Genomic DNA, 25,727 nt, shown 5'->3' with positions numbered 1-25,727 from the left:
GTGTGAGCTGAGAGAGCAGTTGGATCAGAGCCTGTGCTCCTCACTCCCAGATACATCCCCGGGAGTCATGGTGGAGCTTTCTCTGGGAATGTGGGCTGGACACTGCTCTAAACATGTCAGATCCTTCTGCTGTTCCCCTGTGCTGATTCCTTGTGCTGCTGGAGGGTTCCCTTGTGGCGGTGGGAACAGCTTTGTGAGATGGAGGAGCCTGGAGGTCTCCCTCAGATTCCTGGTCTTCCCAGAGTCCTGGCTTCTGCAATAAGTGTTTCCTTTCCTGGAAATTTCTGGAGATGGAAAAAGCTTGTAGGGTGGAAATGTTCTTTCTGTAACAGCTCCATGCAGTTCTCCCAGGAGTGCTCTCAGCTGTTTTGTCTGTGGAATTCCAAGATTTCACATTCCTGGGCATCTCTTCCATGGTGGAGAAGGGAGAGGGCAGATGGGTTCACCTCTGCTGTGTTAGTAACTGGGGGCTCACCTGGAATTCACCTCATTCCAAGGAAAGAGGGTTTTCCCAGCTTCCTCATTTCTGCTAATGCACTTCCGGAGATTTCCCCTGTGTTGGTGCAAGGGTTTTATTGCTGAAATCTGCTTTATTTTCAGTCTGTCCTCAATTATGGAGTCATGGTTTTGGTTGGGAAGGGACTTTAAAGATCATCCAGTTCCAACCCAAACTATGGGCAGGGACACCTTCTGCTATCCCAGGCTGCTCCAAGCCCCGTCCAGCCTGGCCTTGGACACTTCCAGGGATGCAGGTGCAGCCACAGCTGCTCTTGGAATTTGTGCCAGGGTCTCACCACCCTCACAGGGAAGAGTGTCTGGTATCATGTCAATAAACAATGTGGTTGTTCCCAAACCTTTCATCCCAATATTTCTCCCTTTCATGAACCCAGTTCACTCACTGATTTTTTTGGTAGGAATTTTAGGTCTTTGCCACAAAAGGACAATATTCAGATACGGCCCTCATTAATACTTTCTGAATTTGGGAACACCAGGATTGAGTCCGAGTGTGGAAAACTCGGCTTTAATTTATGGTCAGCATTAACTCACGGAGCTGGGGAGCATCCAGGCTGGGCCTGCTCAGGATCAGGCTGGGAGAGCTGGTTTTTATTAAGCAGGACTTAATTTAGTCCGAAGTAAAATCATTTGTGTTTAACCTGCTCTGTGAAGCTGCTGCGAGTGTGAAATCCTCCAGTATTAAACATTTTCTGGGCCATCATCGTACACAGCAGGACCGTGTAAGAGTTTGGGAACCTGGAATCATTATCCTAAGGAATTAAACTTAAAACTTCCTGATGTGCTACTGAGTGACATGAAAAGATCTGGTGACAAATGTCCCTCAACATCAGCACTGAAAGCAGCCATGACACTTCTTTGGGAGGCTCCTCTCCGCAAACCTGGAGCGATGTCGCTTTTCCCAGAGATTCCCGTTGGATTTTAGCAGAGAAATCGCTTGCACTGAGAGCATTTATGTTTCCATCTGCCCTTTGTGAGCTGCTCCTGGGTGACTGCTGGGTGCAGTGAGCTCCTTGCCATGGAATTTTAGGGCAGAGCAGCTCATGCTGAACTAAGAAAACTCCAGAGCCAAAACAAACGGCTGTAAACTTTTCCCTCACCCCATGAGAACGAGGGGAAGGAGGTTGTTGTGTCCAAACCCTTTTGGAGCCGACACTGTGGGAAAAGTCTGTCCAATCTGGGAGTCATTGTACTTGAGGAACTGCAGTAAATCCTGCCGGACCCCGCAGATGGGACTTGGATCTCCCCACCCAAGCTGCCCGCGTGGAGTCGGCACCTCGGGCTGCAGGAACCTCTCACAGCCCTTTGTGAGGCACCTCCAGCAGATTTCACAGGTCGTCAATTCAGATCAGGGATCTGAGGTGGGAATTCTTTGTTCCTGGTGGGTTGGGAATATTTGGGTTTGTGCCCAGGTGTCATCAAGGTCCGAGGGGGGGGTCTGTGGAATTCCTACAATCCTGGGCATGAAAGCAGGAGAGCTTTTCCATCCGAGTGAAAAGTCATGTGGGAAAAAAGGGGGAATCTGCCTTTAGTTCCCAGTAGCTGGAACATTCCTGCCAAGCTCCTGCTGTGATGTGAGGGATCTTATTTGAAATATTCCGTGTCCCCTTCTCTCAAATGGGAGCAGCCTCGGAGCTGCAGAGCTGAAGTTCAGGTGGGAACAAACCTTTGATTTTCTCCTGCTTCCCTTGTAATTCATATCCAGACTATTGATGAAAGGGAATTGCTGTAGGATATTATTCCCAACCCATTAACCCTGATTTACAGCAGAATTCCTTATCAAGCCTCAGCGCTGAAACATCACCACTAATTGTCTTAAGCGAGCCTTGCTTGGAATAAAGATTTCCTGCCTTTCCCATTGTATTCCCTTCTTCCCACTTGCCTTTCCCTTTGTATTCCCCTCTTCCCGAAGCGCTTTGATTCTTCCAGTTGTTCTTTTCAACGCCGCACTCTCCCCCCTTCTGTCTCTTCCAAGACTCGGGGGTTTTTTTGGGCTTGCAAGTCAAATTAACATGAGAGTGCCACGATTTGCATGGGAGCTGTGGGAGGTCTCCACCAGCTCCGGAGGCAGCCGGGGAGAATGGAATTCATGGGAGCAGCCTCAGTGCATTTATTTCATGGAATTCCTGGGAGCAGGGGCCGTGAGCATCCTGAGTGCATTTATTTCATGGAATTCCTGGGAGCAGGGGCTGTGAGCATCCTGAGTGCATTTATTTCATGGAATTCCTGGGAGCAGGGGCTGTGAGCAGCCTCAGTGCATTTATTTCATGGAATTCCTGGGAGTAGGGGCTGTGAGCATCCTGAGTGCATTTATTTCATGGAATCCATGGGAGCAGGGGCTGTGAGCAGCCTCAGTGCATTTATTTCATGGAATTCCTGGGAGCAGGGGCTGTGAGCATCCTGAGTGCATTTATTTCATGGAATCCATGGGAGCAGGGCTGTGAGCAGCCTCAGTGCATTTATTTCATGGAATTCATGGGAGCAGGGGCTGTGAGCATCCTGAGTGCATTTATTTCATGGAATTCCTGGGAGCAGGGGCTGTGAGCAGCCTCAGTGCATTTATTTCTCACACGTTGCTGGTAGGGGCCCAACACTCTCCTAAATCCGTGCTCACACCTTGCAGGACAGGATGGAAAACTCAGCAGCTCTGAGGATTCATCCCAAGTTTCCTCAGGGCAGGGCAGGGTGGGGAATTGGCTTTTACTGACGTCATTGTGGTGCTGTGGTCACTTAGATGTGTCAGGACACTGAAATTCCAGGTCAGGCTTGGGATATTTTGAATATTTGGGTCAACAGGCTTTGAGTAAATTCCTTGGCTCCGAGTAATTGGGTTTTGTTTCCCGGATTAAATGTTTTTCCTTGACTTGCTGCATCAGGATTGAGAGCAAACACGAAGTCACAATCTTAGGAGGACTCAATGAATTTGTCGTGAAGTTTTATGGACCACAAGGAAGTAAGTTCGTGACCCAGCCCTTCTGAAAAACAAGCCAGTGGATTATGGTGGGGAACTGGGAGATGCCATTCCTGAGGGGAAGAGATGAGCAAATCTAAGGGGGAGAGGGAGAAATCCAGGGAAGCTGCTTTCTGGAGGGTGGGGAGGATCCAGCTGTGAGCATGGATGTGGATAGACCCCACCCTTTGGAGCTGGCAGAGCTGGATGCTGCCTCTGGAAACCTCCAGCCTTCAGCATTCCTAAGCTTTCTTACACCTGGCTCCCAAGTTTTGCATTGGTCATGGGAATTTCTTTGGAGTTTGTCGTTAAAATGGCTTTTCCACCTTAATTTAGCACCATCTCCAGAGGTAAGGAGGTGATCCCAAAGTGCCTGGTTTTAATCCGGTGTCTTTGTGCCGAGATCTTTTCCAGAATCGGTTCAAATCGTGTCAGGCAGAGCAGGAAAAAGGCTTTTCCCGTGGGAGGTTTGCTCTGAAATCTCACCCCCAGCGGAGCCGTGTATTATTCCAGAGATGTGTTTTCCTTAATGCTCTGGTTCTGTTTATCCTCTCCTCAGCTGTGGAGTGTCTAATTCCTGCTTTTCTTCCCTTGCAGCACCATATGAAGGTGGAGTATGGAAAGTAAGAGTCGACCTTCCTGACAAATATCCCTTCAAATCCCCGTCTATAGGTAACAAATGCTCATTTTCCATCAAAATCCTGTGATTTGTGCTTCAAGTTTGCAGGTGGAGTTGTACCAGTGCAATATAAGACCTTAAAGTCTGCAAAATGTTTTTTGTCAGATTTCAGATCTCAAGCAGAAAGGAATTTTGGGCTTTGGAAGGAGTAGGAGCTGGGAGTGGGATTTGGCTGCATTTTTGTGTGTTGATGAATTAAATCTCTATTCCATGTGCTTTTTTTAATAATAACTCCACTGGTGGGTGGTGGAGCAAAAGCCACAGTTCATGGTCTTGGGGAGAACCCAACTTTTGGGGTCTTCTGTCCAAAATTGGATGGAAGTTCCTCCACTGAAGCCTCCATCCTCTTGGAGCAGGGAATGCCGATGCAGAAGAGCTCAGGAGCAGGGATTTATCACCAAAAAAAAAAAAAAAAAATGCTGGCTTGACTGGTCAGGTTTGTTTCACCTTGGAAATTTAATTAGAAATGGTTTTTAGCTTGGATCCATCCTTGAGGAACAGGGAGCCACCTCAGATGTCTCCAGGTGCCCGACTTTATTCCAGTTGCTGAAGCTGTAAATAAAACAACCAATTTTCCAGTTTTCTGCTTGGAAAACTGGAGCAGGAAGTTCCAGCATCTCCCTTGTGATGGTGAAATGAGTGTCACCTGTGGGGCAGTGTCACCTGTGGGGCAGTGTCACCTGTGGGGCAGAGGGATGTGTTTGTGGCTCAGCCACCACGGGACTCCAGGAATGGGGAGAGCTGCCCAGGGAGAACTGATGTGGAAACTCCACTGGAAGGGTTGGATGGGATGGGCCCTTTCCAACATCAACATCCTCCTTTGGAGCTCACAAGCATTGGCTGCTGCTTTAAAATAACCCCTTAGGCTAAGATTTTATTTGAGAGCTCTGTGGGATGAGAAGTAATCTGTTCCAAGTGGGATTTGTGCCTTTTGGGAGAGGGCGATGCTGTTCATCCACCGTTCTTTACCTTTTTTTTTTTTGTTTGAATCCTTCTGTGAACCCCAGAAATGTGCAAAGAGCTGAGTAACAGCAGAGAAATCTGCAGCTCTGAGGAGCCTTTTCTTCCTCCTGAGTCAGCTCTGGAGCTTCCTCTTGGAGAGTCACACTCCCAGTGTGAATTCCCACTGTTTGCTGCCAGTCCTTTGTCCCTCCTCCCTCCAAAGTGACACAAACCGATGCACATCAGGGCAGTCTTAAATCATGGAATGCTTTGGGTTGGAAGGGACCTTAAACCTCCTTCAGTTCCAACCCCGACACCTTCCACTATCCCAGGGTGCCCCAACCCCAGTCCATCGTGGCCTTGGACACTTCCAGGGATCCAGGGGCAGGATGATGTGCAGGGAGCTGTTTCCTGCTCAAATCACTGAGTTGGTTTGGCCCTTCTAACGTTGGTTTTGCTGCCTTTTTTTAGTTTCCCATCCCTCACTTGTTTAAATCCATTGTGTTTCCACTGGTTTATCCCAGACCTCATGAGGAGCTTCCCTCACTTTACGAGTCTCTGTTCAAGTGGCTGACAAAAACTTGTTTTCTTCCCAAAAATCTGCCTCTTACTGGAAAATCCCTTTTTTTCTTCCCAAAAATCTTCCTCTTGCTGAAAAACCCCTTTTATCTCCTCAAGCTCTTGCTGAACCACCCCCCCCCCTTTTTTTCTTCCCAAAAATCTGCCTCTTGCTAGAAACAAGAGTTGGGTTAGATAAAATCCTTGCTAGACCTGAGCTGGTGTAGCAAAGCAGAGCTCTGGAAAAGCTGGGAAATTCCAAGGAAAGTGCTGGGCCTCAGGAAAGCTCCCAGGAAGCTGCAGGGAGGGGTTTGTTTTCCTTTGGTTCCCGTTTTTGCTGCCCCAGCCCAGCTTATCTGGGACAGCCAGGCCTGGGTGAAGCCTCCTGGGCCATCCCGATTATCTCTGGTTTGGACATTGCTGATAACTCCAGATCAAACCTTTGTCCCAGCTGAACTGGGAGCATTGGAAAGGATCCTGTCCATGTGAGTCCCTCCTTGGAGAAAATACAGAATCCAGCAGCTTTTCCTTTAATAAATTCCACTTTTATGCTAAAGCTTAAAGCAGAAGCACCGTCCTTGCACCTTCCCTTGTTCCTCCAGGGCTGGAGGCTGAACTATTCCTTCCATCCTTGGAAATCTTTGATTCTGGCATGGGCTTTTTGCAAAAAAACTTGGAATTTTCGGAGCATATTTGGCTTTTTTTTTTTTTTTTTTTTTGGTTTTACCGTGGAATTTTTTTTGGAGCAAATAACCCGAGGGCTCGGAGCGTATCCGTGTGCTCCGGAAAAACAGTGGCTGAGAGTTCCCTTCTATTCTGCTCCAATTGCTTTTATCCCAGCGTGGATCCAAGGATGAGATCCAGGGAATCTTGGTGTTCTCTCCCAAAGCACCAACCTGACAAGAAGAGGGTTTTCCAGTGGGTTCCAGAGTTGTCCTTGGGAGAGGTGTGGATGTTTTGGGAATCCCTGAAGGAGCAGCGATGCTCTTTGAGTCCAGGAGAAGCTTTTTGGCTCTTTTCCTGTCAAATCTTCGCTCCCTTCTCCCATCCACAGCTCCTTCCTCAAATATCCATGGCATTTATTCCCTGCCCTTCACAGGGATCATCATTAGTGCTGTTCCCTAAAACTGGCACCGGGAATGGCTTTTAAGGACCTAAACCATCCTGGGATCCGTGTGGAGATTCCTGGGACAGCTCCCAGTGTTCCATCGTATCCCGCGCTGCCTTCCCGGTATTCCTGGCACTGCCTGGGTGTGCTGTGGAATCAGACAGATCCCGTATTTTGCAGGATGATTTTTCCCAACAGGAGCTCCCCAGCTTGCAGTAAAAAGGGAACTGGACATCCTAGAAAAGCCAGGAATCTAAACGGAGCCAGATGTAGGGCTGGCAACTGGGCTCCTGTTCCCATCAGGATAAATAAATCCCTGAATATCCCGATTTTCAGGGTTGACCTGGAGCAGTTGCTCTGAACAAAACCAGCTCCAGTCACTTCCTGATGCTGCTGCTCCCAAAGCTTCAGCCAATTAACGGGAATGGGAATATTCCTGCATTTTTGAGGAAGCAATTCCCTGCTCCATGTCTGCTTCCACTTCCAAAGTGTTTGGAGCTGTTTATGATTTCACTGCCCCTGCTGGCTCCACTTCTCTCCTTTTCCCTGGGGTTTAATATCTTCAGGGCAACTTCCTGCCTTTCCTGCTTTTCCGAAGGGGAGTTGTGGAGAACTGGAAGGGCTCTTTGGAGCTCCAGGTCAGGAGAAAACTTGGTGTAAATTTGGTGGTTTTAATCACTCCCTGCTCCTGCCAAGAGCTGGAGATTCATTCCCTTTGATGCCACAAACAGGAGGAAACTCACTGGCAATGTCCTGCCCTGCTCGGATACCGGAGCAGTGGAAACAACCTGGGAGCTTGAGCTGTTCCCTGGAATTGATTTACTATTTAATTACTATTTATTCATTTCTATTATTTGAATTTAAAGTACATATTTTATTGCTAAAATCTGCAGGAGTACTAGGCCAGCACTGGGTTTGTTAATAATCAAATCCCACGACTGGAAAATTTGCATTCAATATGCCCAGAGCCTCAATTGCTCAAACAAATTCTATGTATTCTATATATGCTTATAAAAATTCTCTCTATGTTTATAAATTCCTTCTGTATTTATAAAATCTCTCTATATTTATAAATCAATATTAAAGATACAAATATATATTTCTAAATATATTAAAAATATATTTAGAAATCAATATATTTTTATAAATTCTATATCTTTATTCCTATATTATATTATCTTTATTTCATATTCTATTCTATTATTATATTTTCTATATCTTCATACCCAGCTCTCATTTTCCTCCATCTCTGTCCCAGTTATCTGCAGGTGCCTTGCATTTCTATTTTCCCTTTTTTCCGAGTGCTTCCCCAAACAAGACACCCTCTGTGTGCACAGAACATATGGAATATATATTTTTATATATAGATATGTATAGAACGAGGCATTGTGGCAGCTGGTACAAGAATGAAGCTGGATTTAACTTAATTTTTTAAAAATTTCATTTAATTCCAGCCAGGATTTCACAGATTTCTCCTGGCCTGTGCTTAAATTTATTGTTTTGGGAAGCTGCTGGGATTTGAGTGATAAAAACTCCTTGTGTTAGTGAGTACACCCCATTCTCAGTGCTCTGAGAGGGCTCCTCACCTCCAAATTCCATCAAAAATCAATTTGTGCCTTTGCCAAGGAGGGCTCCTTGACCTGACAGGGAGTGAAGCTCCGAGGTGGGAACATCCCTGAAAAATGGGAACGGCCACAGGCTAAACCGGTTGTTCCAGACACCAGGGGGGACCAGGACAGAGGATTTGCTCTGCTGCCCTCTCCCCACCTCCTACCACAGCTCCTCAATCTTCTCATGGTGGTTCCACGGGAAGGGAGTCCCTGAAATCGGTGTAAAGTGGGTTTAAAAATTAAAAAATGAAATATCTAAAGATTAAAACCCAGTTCCCTTGCAGGCCTTTGGGTGTTTGGGGAGGCACAAGTGTCCAACTGGCCGCAATCCATGAGCAAATCCCTGCGTGGGGAGTTTGGGATGGGTAGGTGGATATAAACCCGCTTCATCCCTGGATCCAGTGGGAAATCCTCTTGCATTTATCCTCAACCATGCAGCTGCGATTGGAATGTCATTTTTCGTGGATGTTTATGGTCAGTTCATCCTTTTTGTTGGTCAAGATAAACACGGAGCACGTCGGTGTTATTGGGCTCTCCCTGGGCAAGGCCAGGAGATTGGGATGTGCCTTTGGGAATGTCGCTCTTCCCTCTTATCTCCCAACTTTTGAGTTGAGCCTGGATGGTGGATGAACACCCTGGGGTAGTGGAAAATATCCCCATGGCAGGGGGTGGAACTGGATGAGCTTTATGGTCCCTTCCAACCCAAACCATTCTGTGGGAATCTTCCACATTCTCCAAGCTATCAGGTTTTAGGGATCTGCCTTTTGGAGGAGAACTTGCAGGCAAAGCAGCTCATGACAGCAGCACGTTGGTTCTTGTCATTCCTCGTGGCCATTTCCTGGGAGTTTCAGTCTGGACATTGATGTAAGTCTGGAATTCCTCCCGTTTTTTCACTGTGGTTTTGCTCACTTTGATCCCATTACAAAGCAGTGCCCTGGATCTTAGGGTTAGATGGGATCTTGGGAAGGAATTCCTGGCTGGCCTGGAATTCCCAGAGCAGCTGGGGCTGCCCCTGGATCCCTGGCAGTGCCCAAGGCCAGGCTGGATATTGGTGCTTGGAGCAGCCTGGCACAGTGGGAGGTGTCCCTGCCCGTGGCACTGGAGGGGCTCTGAGGTCCCTTCCCACCCAAAGCATCCTGGAATTCTGTGATCTGGAATACATCCAGCTGTTGGAGTGTTCTGAGTGTTCCCGTGTTTCCAGCACCGAGGAAGACTGGCAGCCTGTCAGTGAGCTGAGATTTAAATTTAACAATGCCCTTCTCCTCAAGGATTTTTGGCAATCCAAGGAGTTCTCACTCCGGGGCTGTTGATGAAACATCACAGTTTTCAAGGTCAGCATCCACATGTTGGTTTTCCAGGGTGGGAACAGCTGCATCCCTTCCTGTTGTGGAATTCCTTAGGGATATCCCGGGGTTCTTCTGTTATCAGCCAAAGGCTGATTTTATTTTATGCTTTGCCTCCAAAGGCAATCCTGGACTTCAGTGTCTCCATATGGAAAAAAGGTGGACTGTGCTGCTCATATTCTTCCCAAACATTGGCTTTTCCAGGAGTTCAGTGGCAATTTTGGTTTAAAATGTTAAATTAAGTGTTTGAAGTCACTCCAGCACCTGGAATCACAGGCTGTGACCTCGGCTTCACGCTCCAGGTCATGGAGAGAGCCCAAAATCCCGATCCTGTCCGATGGAATGCTCACCTGGAATTCTGCTTGCATTAATTGGGATGTGCTGTCTTCAGGCCTGTGGCAATAAACTTGCTCCAGTGCTGGGAATTTTTTTCCTCCCTCCTGGCTTCTTTTTGAACTTGGAATTTCGTTTTTACCTGGATGTTCATGGGCGCTGTGTCCTTTTTATCTGTAAAAATAAACACGGAGCAAGTCAGGTTTGTTGGAACGATGTCGGCGCAGGAGAATTTACATTCCACAAAAAGGAGGAGAGAATTGTGCTTACTCCTGGATCAGGGAAAAGAAGGATTTCTATGGAGCCTGGATAATTTGTGTCCATGGAATGAGGCTGGAGAATGAGTCCTCAGAAACAAATGCAGGGAGAGGATGTTCCTGTTCTTCCCTGCAGAACAACTGTTCCATTTGGGAAGCTTGAACCCAAGGACAATGTGAAGGAAGGGATTATTCTCAGTGTCTTCCCCACCCTCTCCAGTCTTCATGTCAATGTTTGGTTTTTCCCCACAAAGAGCCAGGCAGGATTTGGGATCGGGATCAGTGCTCGCTGCAGCTCAGCTCCGGCAAAATGGATCCGTGACCTGATTTAAACTCGCGGGAGCTGCAGAACGTAAATATTTGATGAAACTACAGCTTCCCTTTTGAAATCTGCTTCGGTTTTTCCAGCTAAATCCTGCCAAGCTATTCCTGAAATCCACTTGTTAGTGTGGAGATGTTTATGGAGTTCTCCCTTCTCCTCTTGGAGATTGTTCTGGCCTCGGCCGTCGTCTCAGCCTTGTGTTGTATCTGTGCAAAATCCTGCAGTCCAAGGAGACTTGGAATTCTGTTTGTGTCAGAATCCATGGGAAGGAAGGGAGTTCAACCCATATGCCAGCTCTGATCCCAGATGGGATCCATGCTGTCACTCAAACTGGGATTGCTCCTTGTTTGGGCAGAGATGATACTCCAGTGCTTGGATGAAGGTGGGGGAGGTTGGGAGCTTTTTAAATGGTAAATGAGGAGATTTTTTTTAGGCTTTTTGGGGCTGCTCTGGAAAGAAAACTTCTGTGTGTTTTGAGTCCTGGAAGGAGCTTTTTCAATGGATTGAGTCAAATATCCCGGACCTGAATTCCTTCCCTGTTTTTATCCTTGTCAGAAGCAATAGTTGCTGTTGGCTTAAATGGATTCCTGCAGAGTGCAGGGAGATTCCCACCTGGGCCGTGTTTGTCGGGATTTCTGGGCTGCGGGATGGTGGCACAAGAGGGAAAAGGAGATTTTGTTTCAAATTCTCAATAAAAAAGGTGGCACAACAGGGAAAAGGGGGATTTATTTCAAACTCTCAATTAAAAAAGCTATGCCAAGGTTTGGAAGCAGCTTCTCCTGGTTGGAGCTGCCCCTCTGGGCAGAGCCCAAATGATTTCTCCAAGCCAGAAATGTGGGAATGAATTCCATCCCCATTCCATGTTTGTTTCGTGCCCACATCCAGATATTTGGGTTCCTCCTCTTGAAGAGTTGGGATCCTGGATCCTGCATCCACTCTCAGCCATCACTGGAAACATTTTTTGGGGTGGATGTGCTTTGCTTCCAAACAGATTGAGGATGGTGCATAATTCCATTAATATCTTAATTTTATCGTTATTTATGGGATAAGAGAGGAGTGTTTGGAGCTTCCAACTGTTCTGAACTTGAGGCTGAAGTTAGCAGCTGGAAAACAAAATTTACCTTTTGATTAAAGTGTGGGGCTCCTTGTGCTGGGACGTTGGAAGTCTTGAAACCACAGGGGTTTATTTAACAATTTAATTTGCAACTCAGAACAAAAAAATCCCTCTCAAATCCAGAAATCTGAAATGTGGACAAAGCCACATTGAGCTCTCTCCTCCTAAACCTCATCTGAGCTGGTTTTTAGGAGACCAGAGGCACCAACAGGAGAATTAATTGCTGTATTGATGGAAAATTGGAATTATTACCTCCCTGGCTCACACATGTAGATTAATGTTGTGATGTCGAGCTCATAGAAAATCTCTGTTGGGAAAACTATATTTTAAAAAAAAATCAAATGTTGAGCTTAAATTTGTGTTTGGTGTTTATTTAAAAGTCTTTAAATTAGAAATGTAATTCAATAAATATAATCATAAATATAATTTAAATTATTTAAATTCGGTGTTCAGTGTTTGTTTAAAATTCTTGCCCTTCTAAACCCACTTCATCAGATGTGGGAGCTCCGTTGAGCTCGTGGAAAGGAATTTTCAGGATCCAGCAAAAGCTTTGTGGTTGCACTGCAGAGTTTTCCTGAATTTCCTGAATCCAGATTTCCCTGGATTTTGAGGGAATGGCTGAGGACCCCAGGCTGGGAATATTGCCTGCCTATTTTAAAGGTTACACAGCTATTTATAGCTCAGGCCAGGATGGCTCTGAAACCACTCCGATGAGTCCTTGTTCCATAAATTCCAGACTCCTCTTGGGGAAAAAAAGACATTTATTTGGGATTTTTCTGCTAATTTACCTCTGTGTCTCCTTGCAGGATTCATGAATAAAATCTTCCATCCCAACATTGACGAAGCGTAAGTGAATCCCTCCTCCATGTCCGTGCTCAATCCTCCGAAATTTCAGATGTTTTCCCATTTTGTTTTTGGTTGTGTGGAGCTGCCTGTGCTTCCATGTCAGTAAAATTCCAATTTGTTTTCTCTTGGGCAGAGTGGGAAGATTGAGGTAGTTGACAGCTGTTGACCGTAAATAGGAATAAATCAGGGCTTATCCCAAACCCTGGGGAAGGGGTAGGGAAGGATTTTATTCCGTTCCCAGAGGGTTTTCCAGTGTTAATTCCATCTTTTCCATGTGTTCCAGGTCAGGAACTGTATGTCTAGATGTAATCAATCAAACTTGGACAGCTCTCTATGGTGAGTTGGGCATTTTCCTCTGTATTGGGGGGACAGATGATTTTAGGCCACTTTTGGGGGTTTTTTTCTTTGATTTTGGGGTTTTTACTGGATTTTGAACTCCTCCCTGAGCCAAGATCAGGTGAAAAATAAGATTTTATTGCAGGTTAGGAGGTGGCATTGCCTCTGATGCTGCAGAGTGATCCCCTTGGGCTCGTTTCTGGTTATGCATCTCCTTTTTAGAGATAAAACAGATCAGCTGAAGCTCCTTTAAAATGGAATTTAGGGAAAGCTGGAATTGTTGGAAGGAACACAGCTGAATTTAGTCCAGGCTGCATTTAAAAATGGGAACTTCAGATATTCCAGTTACGCTTTGTGGAGGAAATCCAGGGAAATGCGCATGTGAAATCCCTCAGATTCTTCCCTGGAAAACTGATTTTAGCTATAACTCCTCGTTGGAATGATGGAATTCCTCAGGTAATACAGGGATGAGGGTCACAGCGTGGCTTTGTCGTGGGAGATCAACTTTGCCACTTTTCCATAAAAAGGACAAGAGGATTCCAGTGGTTTGGTGCTCCAGCATTCCGAGTCCTGCCTTAGAGCTGCAGGGGGACCCTGGGATGGCTGAATTCCCACTTCTTCTTCCCTCTAAAGTCACCAATCCAAGATTCCAACACCACCTCTTCCTTTCCAAGGCTTTGCCTCCTTCTGTGGCACAAGGAAATGAAAAAAGGGGGAATAACATTCCTTTGCTTTCTGGAGCGTTGCACCTTTAAAGCAGAGCATTCCCAAGCTGGCAAAGGATCTGGGTCAGATAATTCCAGCAGCAACCAAGGTGGGAGAGACCTGGAATATGCATCAATAAATTCCTGAGGACCTCGTGGTTCAATTCCTGCTCCTTCCCTGAGGAAGCATCAGCTCCTCAGTGCTGTGGTTGAACATCCTGCACGTGTTCCTCCTGTTCCTGGTGAACCAACACAGATCTGGGGGGTTTGAGAGAAGGTTCCTTCAAGAAAAAAATCATTATCCTGGGTGTCCTGTGAGCCAGGGGGGAATTCCAGGGCTCTGCTCCCTCATCCTCAGGAGGTTTTAGTGGTCAGATGGCCACAAAGAGGCTCCTGATCCAAGTGGAGGCACCTGGCCCAAGTTTCACAAACTAAAATCAACTTCTTGCTGCCAGTGCCCGAATCCAGTCCCCGGGGATTCCAGCTACCAAGGGCAAGCTGCTGCCATGGCAGGGAATACTCTTACAGAGCATTCCTGCTGTTTTCTGGGATCTCTGTTTTGGATTAAGATCCTTTTTCCAGGTGCTCTTGTGCTCCATCCCAGGAGCAGCTGCTGGCTCCGAGCTGCTCCATGTGCCAGCCAGGACAAACCCAGGCACCAACCCAGGCTGGAGCTGGAGCCTGGAATTCTGTGGCTGCATCCCAGAGCTGGAGGAGCTCTTTGCACAGGGAGAGCCCTTGGAGATCTCCTTCCCCTTTTTTGGTGACCTTTTTGGGAAGTTGAGGGCTCTGGGATCTGGTTGAATTTAGCAGCTTGGTGGTGACTCAGGAATGGGATACACCCTTTTTCCAGGAAAAGGGACAGGTTGAGGTGGCCAAACTGCTCATGTGGTGTGTCCTGGGCAGTGATGGAATTCCCTGATTGTGATCCATGCAGGACGGGACCGGTGATGCCCATCCACAGGCAGGATTTTCCTGCCACAGGGAAAGAGAGACTGATAAAAGATTTATAGAACATTCCCATGGGAAAGCCCCCCAACAAGGAACATTCCCAAGGAGGAATGATGACACAGGGCTGGTTCCTGCCCCTCCCCACCGCTGGAATGGGGAGTTTGTCCTCTCAGGGGTGCAGGAAGAGAGTTTTGTGTATCCATGGTCGCTCCTGGGCACCAGGAGGAGGTTTCCTGTTGTGGATTATTTGGTGACAGATTCCTGGTGGCACCAAGGTTTTAATGGGAGCTCTGCACATTCCCGGAATTGTTTGGAGTTGGAGGAGTGCTGGTTTCTATGAACGAGCTCATGGGAAGCTGTGGAACACACGTTGTGCCTTCCATGGAATCTTGGAATGGTTTGGGTTGGAAGGACCTCGGAGATCACTGAGCTCCAAGCCCTCTCCTTGGACAGGGAGCCTTCCACGGAGCACAAGACATTTAAACAGAGATTGGAAGAGGTAAAGAATTCAGGGAAGGGCAGAGCACCGCACTGTTGGTTTGGGGTTTTTCCTCATTTTTAAAGTCAGGATTAAAACCCAGGAAAATTCCATCCCCTTCCTTGCTTCACCCATGGATATCTTCATTTATGTGTTGGGAGGAGGAGTTTGTGAGGAGCTGCAGCAGCTCTTCCATCAACCCTTATTTTTATTCTTATTTTTGATTTTACTCTCTTTATTTTACCTTATTCCCAGACTCTCCGTGCACTTCCCCTCAGAGTTTGTGCCGCTCTTCCGGGATTTTTGGGATGGCTCTGGCTCTGGGGTCGTGGACACCAACTCTGTGTTTGCCTTGCAGATCTCACCAATATATTTGAGTCGTTCCTGCCCCAGCTGCTGGCTTATCCCAATCCTATAGATCCTCTAAATGGTGACGCTGCAGCCATGTACCTCCACCGACCAGAAGAGTACAAACAGAAAATTAAAGGTGAGGCCTAATTAACAGAATTATTGGGATTCCATCCCGAGGGAATGATGGCTCTGATGCAAATTTGGGAGTCACTGCCTGGTTTTTCCCCTTCCAGTTCCAGTGATGGGAAGGAAGGAGGGATGAGGTGCTGCTGTGTTGGAAATCATCAGCAGAGCCTGAACAGGGAAAGCTGGGAAGGAAACTGGGTTAGGATTCAATGTGATTTTGGGAGATGGGAGAAATGATTGGGAAGGAATGGTGTGTGACCAAAAAAAAGGCAGGAAAAATTCCAATCTTGAACAGGAGCATCCAATGACACAATTAATGGATAAAAAATGGCTTGTTGGAAAGTTCTGAGAGCAGCAATCAAGGAGTTGGGGATGCTGTTGCAGGAGGTGGTTTTGCACCGTGCCGGAGCAGGAATTTATGGAAAATGCCAAATAATCCTTCCTTGTTCCTTCCTAGTCCAGCCAAGGCTTCCCAGATCCATTCCTGGTTCAGGGAATGCCGTTAGGAAGCTGCAGAGAAATTAGTAAAGGCTGGAAGATGAGGAAAAGACCTGTAGGAGTTGAAACTAAAGGACCAAAGGGGGTTAGGAACTTTGGCAGATCAAAAGTGCCTTCAGAAAAGAAGGGAATGGTTTTTCCTGGAAGCAGGATGTTGGTGTGAGCAGGAGTGGGACTCCACAGTGACTGGAGAGGGTGGGGGAGCACTGGGAGAGCTGCTGGAGGTGCTTCTGGAAGGCTTGGAAGGACAAAATGGAGTCAAGAAGCTCCCAGTAAGGACCTCCAAAATACTTTGGATAAATAGGAGGATTGTCCAAGCAATCTGGTGAGTGAAACACACAAATGGACTTAGTCTTGCAAACGTAAGAAATGAGATAAAAATTAGGAATTGTGCTTTAGATTTGCCTTCCCTAAAATCAGCAGGCCCCCCTTTCCTGCTGTGCCAAGCCTATGGCAAAGCCATGGAATTTCTCCCTCCTCTGATCCAGCGAACACAACCCAAACAACATTTCATTTCCTGGTGGGAAATTTCCAGCCTTTGGCCTGGATTTGAACTGAGTTTTTAGGGAGCTGAGTTTTGTTACTGCATAACCAGGAGACTCTTTGTCCCTGGGAGCCCTGCCAGGGAAGGGTCTGCAGGTCTGGAACCTCCATGAGCAGCAGGAATTGGGAAAGCTCAGGTATCCCCAGCAAAACGTGGGATCAGCTCTGCCACGTCGCCCAGGAGTGGTTAAACCTGGAGTCACTCTGTTCTGGTGTGAAATGCCCAATTTTTGAGGGTGGAACTCCAAAGGAGCCGTGATTTAAATTGTGAAATATTCGGCCTCCCTTGGCTGATTGCTCTGACGGGATTGTGGGAACTTCCCTGCAGATCTGCCCTGCTCAGTATCCCCAAGTTCATTCCCTGCTTTCTCATACGAGGGAGCTTCCAGGCCAAATGGTTTGTCAGATAAAATCTCCAGTGCCAGCACTGAGAGTCCTCTGAAAACAGCCTAAAAACCAAAAATATCCTTGGAAAAAAAGCCAGAAAAACTGATTGCAGCCCAAAGAAGATCTGAGGACATCCCTCAGGATACTGGGATAGCCTCCTCCCTCATTCCCATCCAGGTACAGATGATCTGGAAGGAGCTTTGAGTGCTTGCAACATGTTCCATAAATCCCAGAGTCCTGACTCCGCCAGCTCTTCCCAGGATTGCGTGACAAGTATGGGATGGAGCTGAACTCTGTCATCCCTCATTTTGAAAAATAGCCTTGGATATGTTAAAATTGCTGCAGAGGATCCTGGCAGCTCCCATGCTCTGGGAAACTCGGGAGTGCAAATCCATGATTTATTTATTGCTGCTGTTCCCGGTGTTTTTGTCGTTGGGAGCGCAGGGAATGTTTGTGTGATGTGGTGGTTTGGGGAGGAGGCCACAGGCCCAAAATTTATAATTCCTGCTCTGCTCTGCTTCCTCTGTGGGAGATTTCTTAGGGAATCTTCCTTTGGCAGGGTGAGGAGCAGCTGAAGGATATCCAGGCTGAGTTTTTGCTGGGAGCTCAGGACATCTCTGGGAGCAGTTTTCCCACCCCACGTGGCTGAAGCTCCAGTAGAATCCCTTGGAACACCAGGGCTGTAATCACAGCTTGTTCCTGTTGCTCCAGGGTTTGTAAATGAATGAATCCCGTGGTGTTTTCCTGGCAGGAATTGGTGCGTGAGGGTTCCCCTTCCCGAGCACTCTTCTGTGGGAGATGCTTTGTCAATATTTAGATATTTTGGGGTTTTTTTTCCTTGATGGGCTGAAAGTCCCAGCTGAATGCAACATTCAGCATGGAAACTCCCTGGAAATTTGACTTTTCCTGGATTAAACCTTCCAAAAAACCCAGCCCAGGAGCTTTTCTGGATAAAAAGTGGCATTTTAAGCTTGAAGTTTTAGCTTAGGCTCAAGGAGGCCTTTTCCACCAGCAGCTTCCATGTGGGAATGTCCTCTGGAAGCAGCCAGTGAGGAAGTGCTGGTGGCCTCCCATCCTGCCAGTCCCTGGCTGGTGGCTGCTGCGTCTGGAAGCTCCCAAGGCAGCTGCAGCCGGTGTTTAGGTGGATTTGGGATAATCCCAGAGGGAATTTCTGAGATTCCCACTAAGGGTTTTGACATCCAAAACCTTGCAGCAACAGCACTTGGGTTCCCTTTGCTGGAATGTGCAAGGAATAACAACCTCTTTGGGTGAGCACCCCTTTTCCAGAGGGAGATAAATTCTTGGAAAGCTCTGGGAAGGGAGCAGCCACTTCAAGGATGTGTCACAGAATCAGGGAATGGTTTGGGTTGGAAGGAGCCTTAAAGAGCCGTCCAGTTTCAGCCCCTGCCATGGGCAGGGAGTTTCCACCAGAGCAGGTTCTGCAGAGCCCCATTCTTGTCCTGTCAGCATCCCAATCCCATCCATTTCTTACATATAATAAAGAAAAGAAACACTGCAGCTGTTCCTGGAGTAGTTTTGTGCTCTGCTGTCTCTGTTCCTCCTTCCTTCTACTTGGCTTACGTAGGATTTAGTCTGGAATTTTAGTCTGGTTCTCAGCTTTGCTTCAGTGACGGTTCTGTCCCATCAGTTTCAACTCAGCTCTTCATTTCTTCAAGTCAGGCCCCTTGCTGGCTTTTAGAGCTGTCCTCGAAGTCACCAGCTGTGGCAGCAAATCAAATCCTGTCTTATTCCATGAGTTACGTCCCACTGGGAAGGACTTGGGTTGTTTCCAGCTACTGACACAGGATCCTTGGGATCTTCCTCCTTTCCAGGTTGCACATCCTGGACAGGGTCTCCACCAGCTGTTTTCCCATTGCTGGACAATGCTGTGTTTGGTGTGAGAAATGCACAATCCCACACTGGTTTGGATCAGAAGGCATCTAAAAGATCATCCAATTCCAACCTGGCCTGGAACATTCCCAGGGATTCAGGGGCAGCCACAGCTGCTCTGGGCAATAGGATCATTTACAATTTATATAATTCATCTGACTTACCAAATGTGCTGTGACCCAACCTCCTCCAACTGTTGATTATCTGTCCCTAAACATCCTTTTTCTTTCTCTCCCCTCCAGAATACATCCAGAAATATGCAACAGAAGAAGCACTAAAAGAACAGGAAGAAGGCACCGGGGACAGCTCATCCGAGAGCTCCATGTCCGACTTCTCGGAAGATGAGGCTCAGGATATGGAATTGTAGTAGAGGAGGCCACCTGCTTTTCAGAGAGACTCTAATTTCCTAACCATGAGAAGCAGACTATAATATTCATATTTAAACAAAGCAATTTTTTTTATTACTAAACAAGGTTTTTATGAATTATAGCATTGATATATATATATATATATATATATATATATCACCCTTTAGATCTTGATTTTCTTGGTCATTTCCCAATTCCCGAGGTGCATAGCGTATTCCCAACATTCCATTTTGGTAGCAATATGCAGCCCGGATGCATGCATTGAGATTCCATTTGGCCAAGTCAGCTTTGGTGTGCTACCAAACAGCTGCCCTGGGAGGGAGGGAATTAGCAAAAATTAAAAAAAAAACCAAACAAAAAACCACAAACAAACGAAATAAAAAGAGGGATTTGCTCTCGGATCGAGGTTTCCTCCGAGTCTAAAACCTTGGGGATGGTAGAGCTGTGTAGGGATGGAAGGGGCTCCTCCAGGTCGTGTTTTAGGTGGAGTCACATTAAAAAAAAAAAAAAAAGAGGGATTTAAGTAAAAAAACAACCAATCCAAAGGCTTGGAGCTTCTCAGAGCATTGAAGCTCGAAAATGACTTGGAATTTCAGTCCGTTCTTTCTGTGGACTCCTCCCTGCCCTCCCGAACTGTAGGGACTGACAACCACTGGTGGATTTCCTCTGGGGACTTTGGAAAAGCTGGATGTTGTTCCCTTGCTTGGTCTGGATTAGGAGCTGTTCCCTTGCTGGGAGGGAAGAACCACCCGGAACCCCACGGATGATGCTCTTTGGACAGTGCTGGGATTGACCTGGAGCACATGGAAATCAAACTCTTCCCTTGTCCCAGTTTGGAACCTGCTGCCCTTGAATGGCTTCGAGTTGGCTTTTTTTTTTTCATTTTCTTCTTTCCCCCTCCCTCTTTTGCTCGAAATCTGGTTCAAACACCTGCCAAGCACTCACCGTGTCCTGGGAGCTCCTCTGACCAGATGGATTGGCCTTGCCAGAGCTTCAGATCCACGGAATTGTCCCGTTGGCCGAAGTCCACGAATCCATCGGCACTGATTTGATTTTCTTTTTTTTTTTTTTTTTAATCTTTCCTCCCCCTTCTGCACCAGCTTGGTTCCCATCTGCTTGTGTGTGTACAACAGGATAAAAATTCCTTAAGAGTTAACAAAGAATATGATCTTAGAAAAAAAAAAAAAACCACAAAATTTGAGCTGAATAAAAAAAAAAAAAACTAAAAAGCACCAATTGAGGAAGCAAATGAATTAATGAATTCACTCTTTGGTTTTTCGTTGGTTGGTTGGTTTTGGTTTTTTGGTGTTTTGTTTTTTTTTTGGTTTTTTTTTTCCAGGATGTTTGGGAAATGGAATGTTGGATTTCTCCTGGTGTCTTGCAGCAAGCTGAGAGATTTTTTTTTTTTGTTGTTCCTAGAAATCTGATAGAGTAAATGTCTCCTTGGGATACTTGAATTGGGATAATTGTGCATCGCAGATTCAAACTAAGATGGATTTTTAAAGCTGAATGTTACCTGCTGGTTTTCTTTTGGGGATTTTTTCAAAGGGGTTTGGGCAAGATCTTCTCATTTGTGATGCGACCTGCAGGAAAAATCAACCCACCCTGAGCGACTCTGGAGCGGAGTTTTGAATGTCAGACTGGTACATTTATCATTTGCCCAGAATTATTGGGGTTTATTTCCTTTCCTTTCGAGGCGCCACCGAGTTGGGCGATTCCAACCCTGTCTCTGATTCATAAAGCACAATCAGATTCTTTTCTGTTGCTTTGGGGGGGAGAAAACAAAAACTCCATCAAGTCCCACTTTGCTTTGGCATGATTTTCCTGAATAAAAACCTACCATGAATTTCCTTTCTGTTAATTCCGGGCACGAAGCAAAGGTTTTCCCTCTCCTTTTTCCCATTCTTTTCCAGCAGTGATGTAGGGCTGTGGCTAGTACTGTGCTGAAGTTCTCTATCTAGCATTTGTGGCTTGTTGGAGGGTAATATTAATTATTTAACATGTAATGATGTAATTAACTCTTATCTAGCACGTTGTTTGCTCATTAATTTGGGGAGGGAGGGGCCACGTTTAACTCGCTTTCCTGCTGCCCTGGCAGTTTTGCTTGTGCTATACTTGTAGGTGCTACTTAGGAGTAGAGTCAAGTGCTGGGTGGTGATTTCAGTTTTAAAAGCTTCAAAAAAAAACAAAAAAACCAAAAAACAAAACAAGCAAACAAACAAAAAAAAGGCAACCAAAAAAAAAAATCACAATAAAAATTTGTATTTTTTCAATATTGTATAAAAACAGTGTTCTAATTCCCTCGCCCCCTTCCCTTGCAGGGTTTTCTTCTCCATCATTCCCTCACGTGGATTTAGGGCATCCAGCTACTGGAGTGTCCTCCCTTTTCCTTTTGGGAAACACTAAGCTGGGATTCCCAAAAAAAAAAAAAACCCCATATTGGGAAAGCACAGCTGGCTGTGTGAGGACACAACGGGATGGATTCACGGAGCTTGTCCAAGCTGCTGCCTGCTGGCTCAGCGTGGCCAGAGCCACAGAAATGCACATTCCCAGCACTTCCCAAGCCGTGACAAATCCCAGGGTTGTCCTGGGAGGAAAAACCAGCTGCCAAAACGCTGCTTGGAAAAGTGTCCTGGGTGAAGGTGCTCCAGGGGTGAGGTGGGTTGGGGTCAGCTCCTGTCCCACCCCCTCAGACCCTGCTGCTTCTTCCCCTCCTACATTTTCCACCTCTTCCCCCCCCCCCGCCCCCCCCAAAATCTCCCTTCTTCTCCCAAAATAATCTTCCCCCCCACAAAAAGTGTGTGTGTAGAACTTCACCAGCCTAATCTGGATGAAAAGGTGAACCGTGCTGGAGCAAGAGAGCTTTTTAGGATCACCTTCAGAGTGTTTGTCTTCGTCACAAAACAGTGGTGATGTCACCTTGGGAATTCCCGGACCCTGGGATGAACTTCCCACTGCCAAACTTTGCCACAGCCCTTGGAGCTGCTTTGGGAACAACCTTTGCCTTCTACCCCTGTCATTTCTCCTTTTGCCCTCGAGCTTTTCCATGGAATGAGAAGCGGAGCGGACACGTCCCCATGTCCCTCTGCCCCGACTTTTCCCGACCCAGGGATTGCTTTGGCGGATGCCAAAGGGTGCTGGCACAGGGAGCAGAGCTTTGCCACCAGCCTGGCTGCTCCTCCATGGCTGAACCCCACCCCATCCCTCAAACGTGCCACAGGGACGGGGCTCCCCTTCCCTCCCCCCTCCTCGGGAAGGCTGGGATGTGTTTAACAATTTTACAATTTTTTTTTTTCCTTACTTTTTCCTTTTTTTCCTGGCTTTTTTTCCCTCCTCCACATCCTGCTTCCCCTTTGCAACAGCCACGATTCTCCCACCTGTGCTGGGTTCCTGTCAGGTGGCACCTGAGGAGATCTCGGGGTGGTTTTCCCTTCGGTTGAGTCGGCTCTTTGTTATTTTTCCCTTTTCTCCTCTTTTTTTCTGGCGTTGTCGGTAGCGTGGCGCAGCTGCCTCTCCTCTGGGTATAACCTCTCCAATAGTTGTGTATAATTAAAGAACTGTAAACTTCTTCTTTTTTTTTTTTTTAATAAAATCTGTATATACCTTGAAATCTGGCTGGTGTTTGGGCTCGCAGGGAGGACCCTGGACCGTGCAGCATCCCTCGGCTCTGCGTCCCACCAGGACCAGCTGATCCACAGGGATCACCTCCCAAACCCATCGCCGGGCATTTTTCCACCTGGGAATGACCAGCTGGAGGTGGTTGGGCACCCACCGAGCTCACTGTGGGAAGGTTGATGATCTTGGAGGTCCTTTCCAACCTCAGCAATTCCTTTTCCAGCTCTTTGGGTGATGTCCTTCCATGCCCCGTGACCGCAGCCACGGCACCAAAGCTGATTTTTAGGATTTTGGGGCTGGCAATCCCTCCCGTTCCTTCACCTGTGGATCCCAAGGTCTCCTTGCAGCTGGAAAAGTTGTCCCAGGTGAGGCTGCCCGGGATTCCACGGGAGCCGTGTAATTAATGGATGGTAATTAGGCAGAGTGGCTGTTTTCTGGATAATCACTCCTGATTTTGGCTCGGTGTTGGAGAAGGTTTGGGATAACGCGCGCAGGGAACGTGGCCGGGAGTGGGAGCAGTCCAGGGGGTGTTTGGGGCTGTGGATGGGCCAGGGAAGGTGACAGCGGCTGGCACCTGCCTTGTCCCCTCTCCTCCTGCTTTAACTTCCCGCAGCTGCCGCCCCAAATTTGCTGCAGCTGAGCCAGACCTTCCTCTCCATCTTCCTCCTCCTCCTCCTCCTCCCCGACTCCTCCCTTGCTCCAGCTCGGGGCTGTTTGTCGCCAGCCCGGGGACACGGTGGCGGCTCTGTGTCGTGCCAGTGCCACCTGCTGCCAGCGCCCAGCCCGGCACCCTGAGCACCCTCGGGTGCCGCTGGGTGCGGGGCGTGGGACCCTGTCCCCGGGCCACCTCCTGGGGCCACCAGCTCTCCGGGCTCTGCCCCTTTCCCTGCGGAGGGAGCCGCGAAGGGGGGGACAGTCCCACCCCCCCCTCGCTCTGTCCCCCCCTTTCCGGGGGCTCTCAGGGCCAGCGGGGGGTGGCACTGTCCCCTCTGCCCAGCAGGTGGCCCCCGTGCCCCACCAGTGGCCTCCCAGTCTGCCCAGTACAGGGCAGAGCTGGGCCCGGCGCTGGGTGCCCTCCCTGTCCCCCTGCAGTGTCCCCATGGCTGCTCTGTCCCCACTGTCCCCTGGGTGCCAAGTGCCACCCGCTGTCCTCCCTCGGGGCGCCGGGAGGTGGCTGTGGTTTGGGGGGGTCACTGCTGGGGTGACATGGGGGGACAGGGACACAGAGCCGGTGGCAGGAGCTGCTCCTGCTCCCGGGAGGTGTCACCCTGCCCTGGGGGCACCCGGCGGTGTCACCCTGCCCGGTCTGTGCCGACGTCAAAGGGCAAACCCTGAGCCTGAGGCTCCCTGGGATGTGGGTGACACCTCACGGGGCTCTGGGAGCCATCGTTGTGAGGCTCTGGGTGACATTCCCATGGGACTCCGGCTTTTACCACCGTCGGGCTTTGGGTGCTGTCCCCAAGGAGCTTCGGGTGCTGTCCCCAAGGAGCTTTGGTGCCATTCCCACAGGACTTTTGGTGTCATTCCCATCGGGCTCTGGGTGCTTTCGCTGTGGTGTTTTGGGTGCCATCCCTACGGGGTTTGGGTGCCATTTCCATTGGGCTCTGCCTGCTGTTCCCATCTGGCTCTGGTCAGTGCCACCCCCGTGGGGATCTGGGTGCCATCCCCAAGGGTCACTGGGTGCCACCCCCGTGGGGATCTGGGTGCCATCCCCAAGGGTCACTGGGTGCCACCCCCGTGAAGATCTGGGTGCCATCACCATCAGGCTTTGGTTGGTGCCACCCCACAGCCCCTGTGACAGACGGGGACAGCCCAGCGCTGGCAGTTGCTCAGGGCTCTGGTCCTGGGGCTGCTCCTGGTGGGAGCGGGGCATTCCTGGATTTGTTCCTGTGCCAGATTCCAGGACCTTCCACCTTGGGAACCACTCCCCATCCCTGCTGGAGATCAGAGCACCTTGGATCCTGCCCCAGCTGACGGGTGCTGTGCATCCATGCGGATGCACCCCGGGCCCCAAGTGGGCACCGGGAGGAGATGGGCCCCTTGTGGTGACCCCAGCGTCCCTGGGGGACACCTGAGCCTCTCTGCCTGCCCCGCGCCGGCTCCAGTTACGGCCCGAATTGTTCCTCCCGGCTGGAAGAAATGCCGTCAGCGCCGGCGGATCGGTGGCCATTACTAATGCATGACATTCCCGCGGGACACGGCCGTGTCCGACCCCCTGCAGCGGGACCGGGACCCCCCCGAGCTGTCTGCACCCCTTGGGAAGGGCAAGAGGGGCAGGGGTGGGGGTGGGGAAGGGTTTGGCTCCCTCTTCCTTCATCCAGACCCTGAATGCCGGCTCAGGATGGCTCAGGATGTGCCTGTCCAATGGAGCAAGCCAAGGCCTGCGGAACACGTGCGTTCCCAACTGGGGCGCGAGCACGGTGGGGCTGGAGGCGGAATGGACCTTCCCAGATGGGTCCCAGTGTCCCTGTCACATCCCAGGCCACCCGGAGTGCTCCCGCAGAGAACGCTCCCAGCTCAGGGCACGTTCGGTGACAAATATCTCTGTTTCCCCATAACCGGTGATTCCAAGCCTTTTGCAGCCGGGGGTTCTCCCTCCCTGCTTTGCTCCTTCCCAATTTTTTGCTCTTTTCCCTCAGTTCCTCCCTTTATCTCCAATTTTTCCCTCCCCACTTGAGCACAGTGATGGCGAATCCAACAGCTTCACCCCACACGCAGCCCAGCCCAAAACCCCCCCAACCTCCTGGGATGGGGATGGGAGGAGGACGGGGATGGGGATGAGGACGGGGATGGGATGGGATGGGGATGGGATGGGGATGGGATGGGATGGGATGGGATGGGATGGGGATGGGATGGGATGGGATGGGATGGGATGGGATGGGATGGGATGGGATGGGATGGGATG

General features: G+C 48.7%; 1 protein-coding gene across 1 annotated transcript in view; it reads left to right on the top strand.

The window, feature by feature from the left end:
- UBE2H (ubiquitin conjugating enzyme E2 H) overlaps positions 1 to 19,545 on the top strand; it is a 43,485-nt gene extending 23,940 nt beyond the window's left edge. Inside the window, exons 2-7 of the mRNA XM_042051661.1 lie at positions 3,390 to 3,466; positions 4,061 to 4,135; positions 12,536 to 12,575; positions 12,859 to 12,911; positions 15,403 to 15,531; positions 19,082 to 19,545. Of these exons, the coding sequence (XP_041907595.1) occupies positions 3,390 to 3,466; positions 4,061 to 4,135; positions 12,536 to 12,575; positions 12,859 to 12,911; positions 15,403 to 15,531; positions 19,082 to 19,206 (499 nt within the window). The 3' untranslated portion in view covers positions 19,207 to 19,545. The remainder of the gene's footprint in view (positions 1 to 3,389; positions 3,467 to 4,060; positions 4,136 to 12,535; positions 12,576 to 12,858; positions 12,912 to 15,402; positions 15,532 to 19,081) is intronic.
- Positions 19,546 to 25,727: the final 6,182 nt, after the last annotated feature.

This window comes from Corvus kubaryi, unplaced genomic scaffold (assembly GCF_017639235.1).
Source record: "Corvus kubaryi isolate FWS band 111438036 unplaced genomic scaffold, C.kubaryi_AGA036_p1.0 135, whole genome shotgun sequence".
NCBI classification, from domain to species: Eukaryota; Metazoa; Chordata; class Aves; order Passeriformes; family Corvidae; genus Corvus; species Corvus kubaryi.
Note: the sequence above shows the minus strand (reverse complement) of the source record. Positions and strands in the feature narration are given on the sequence as shown.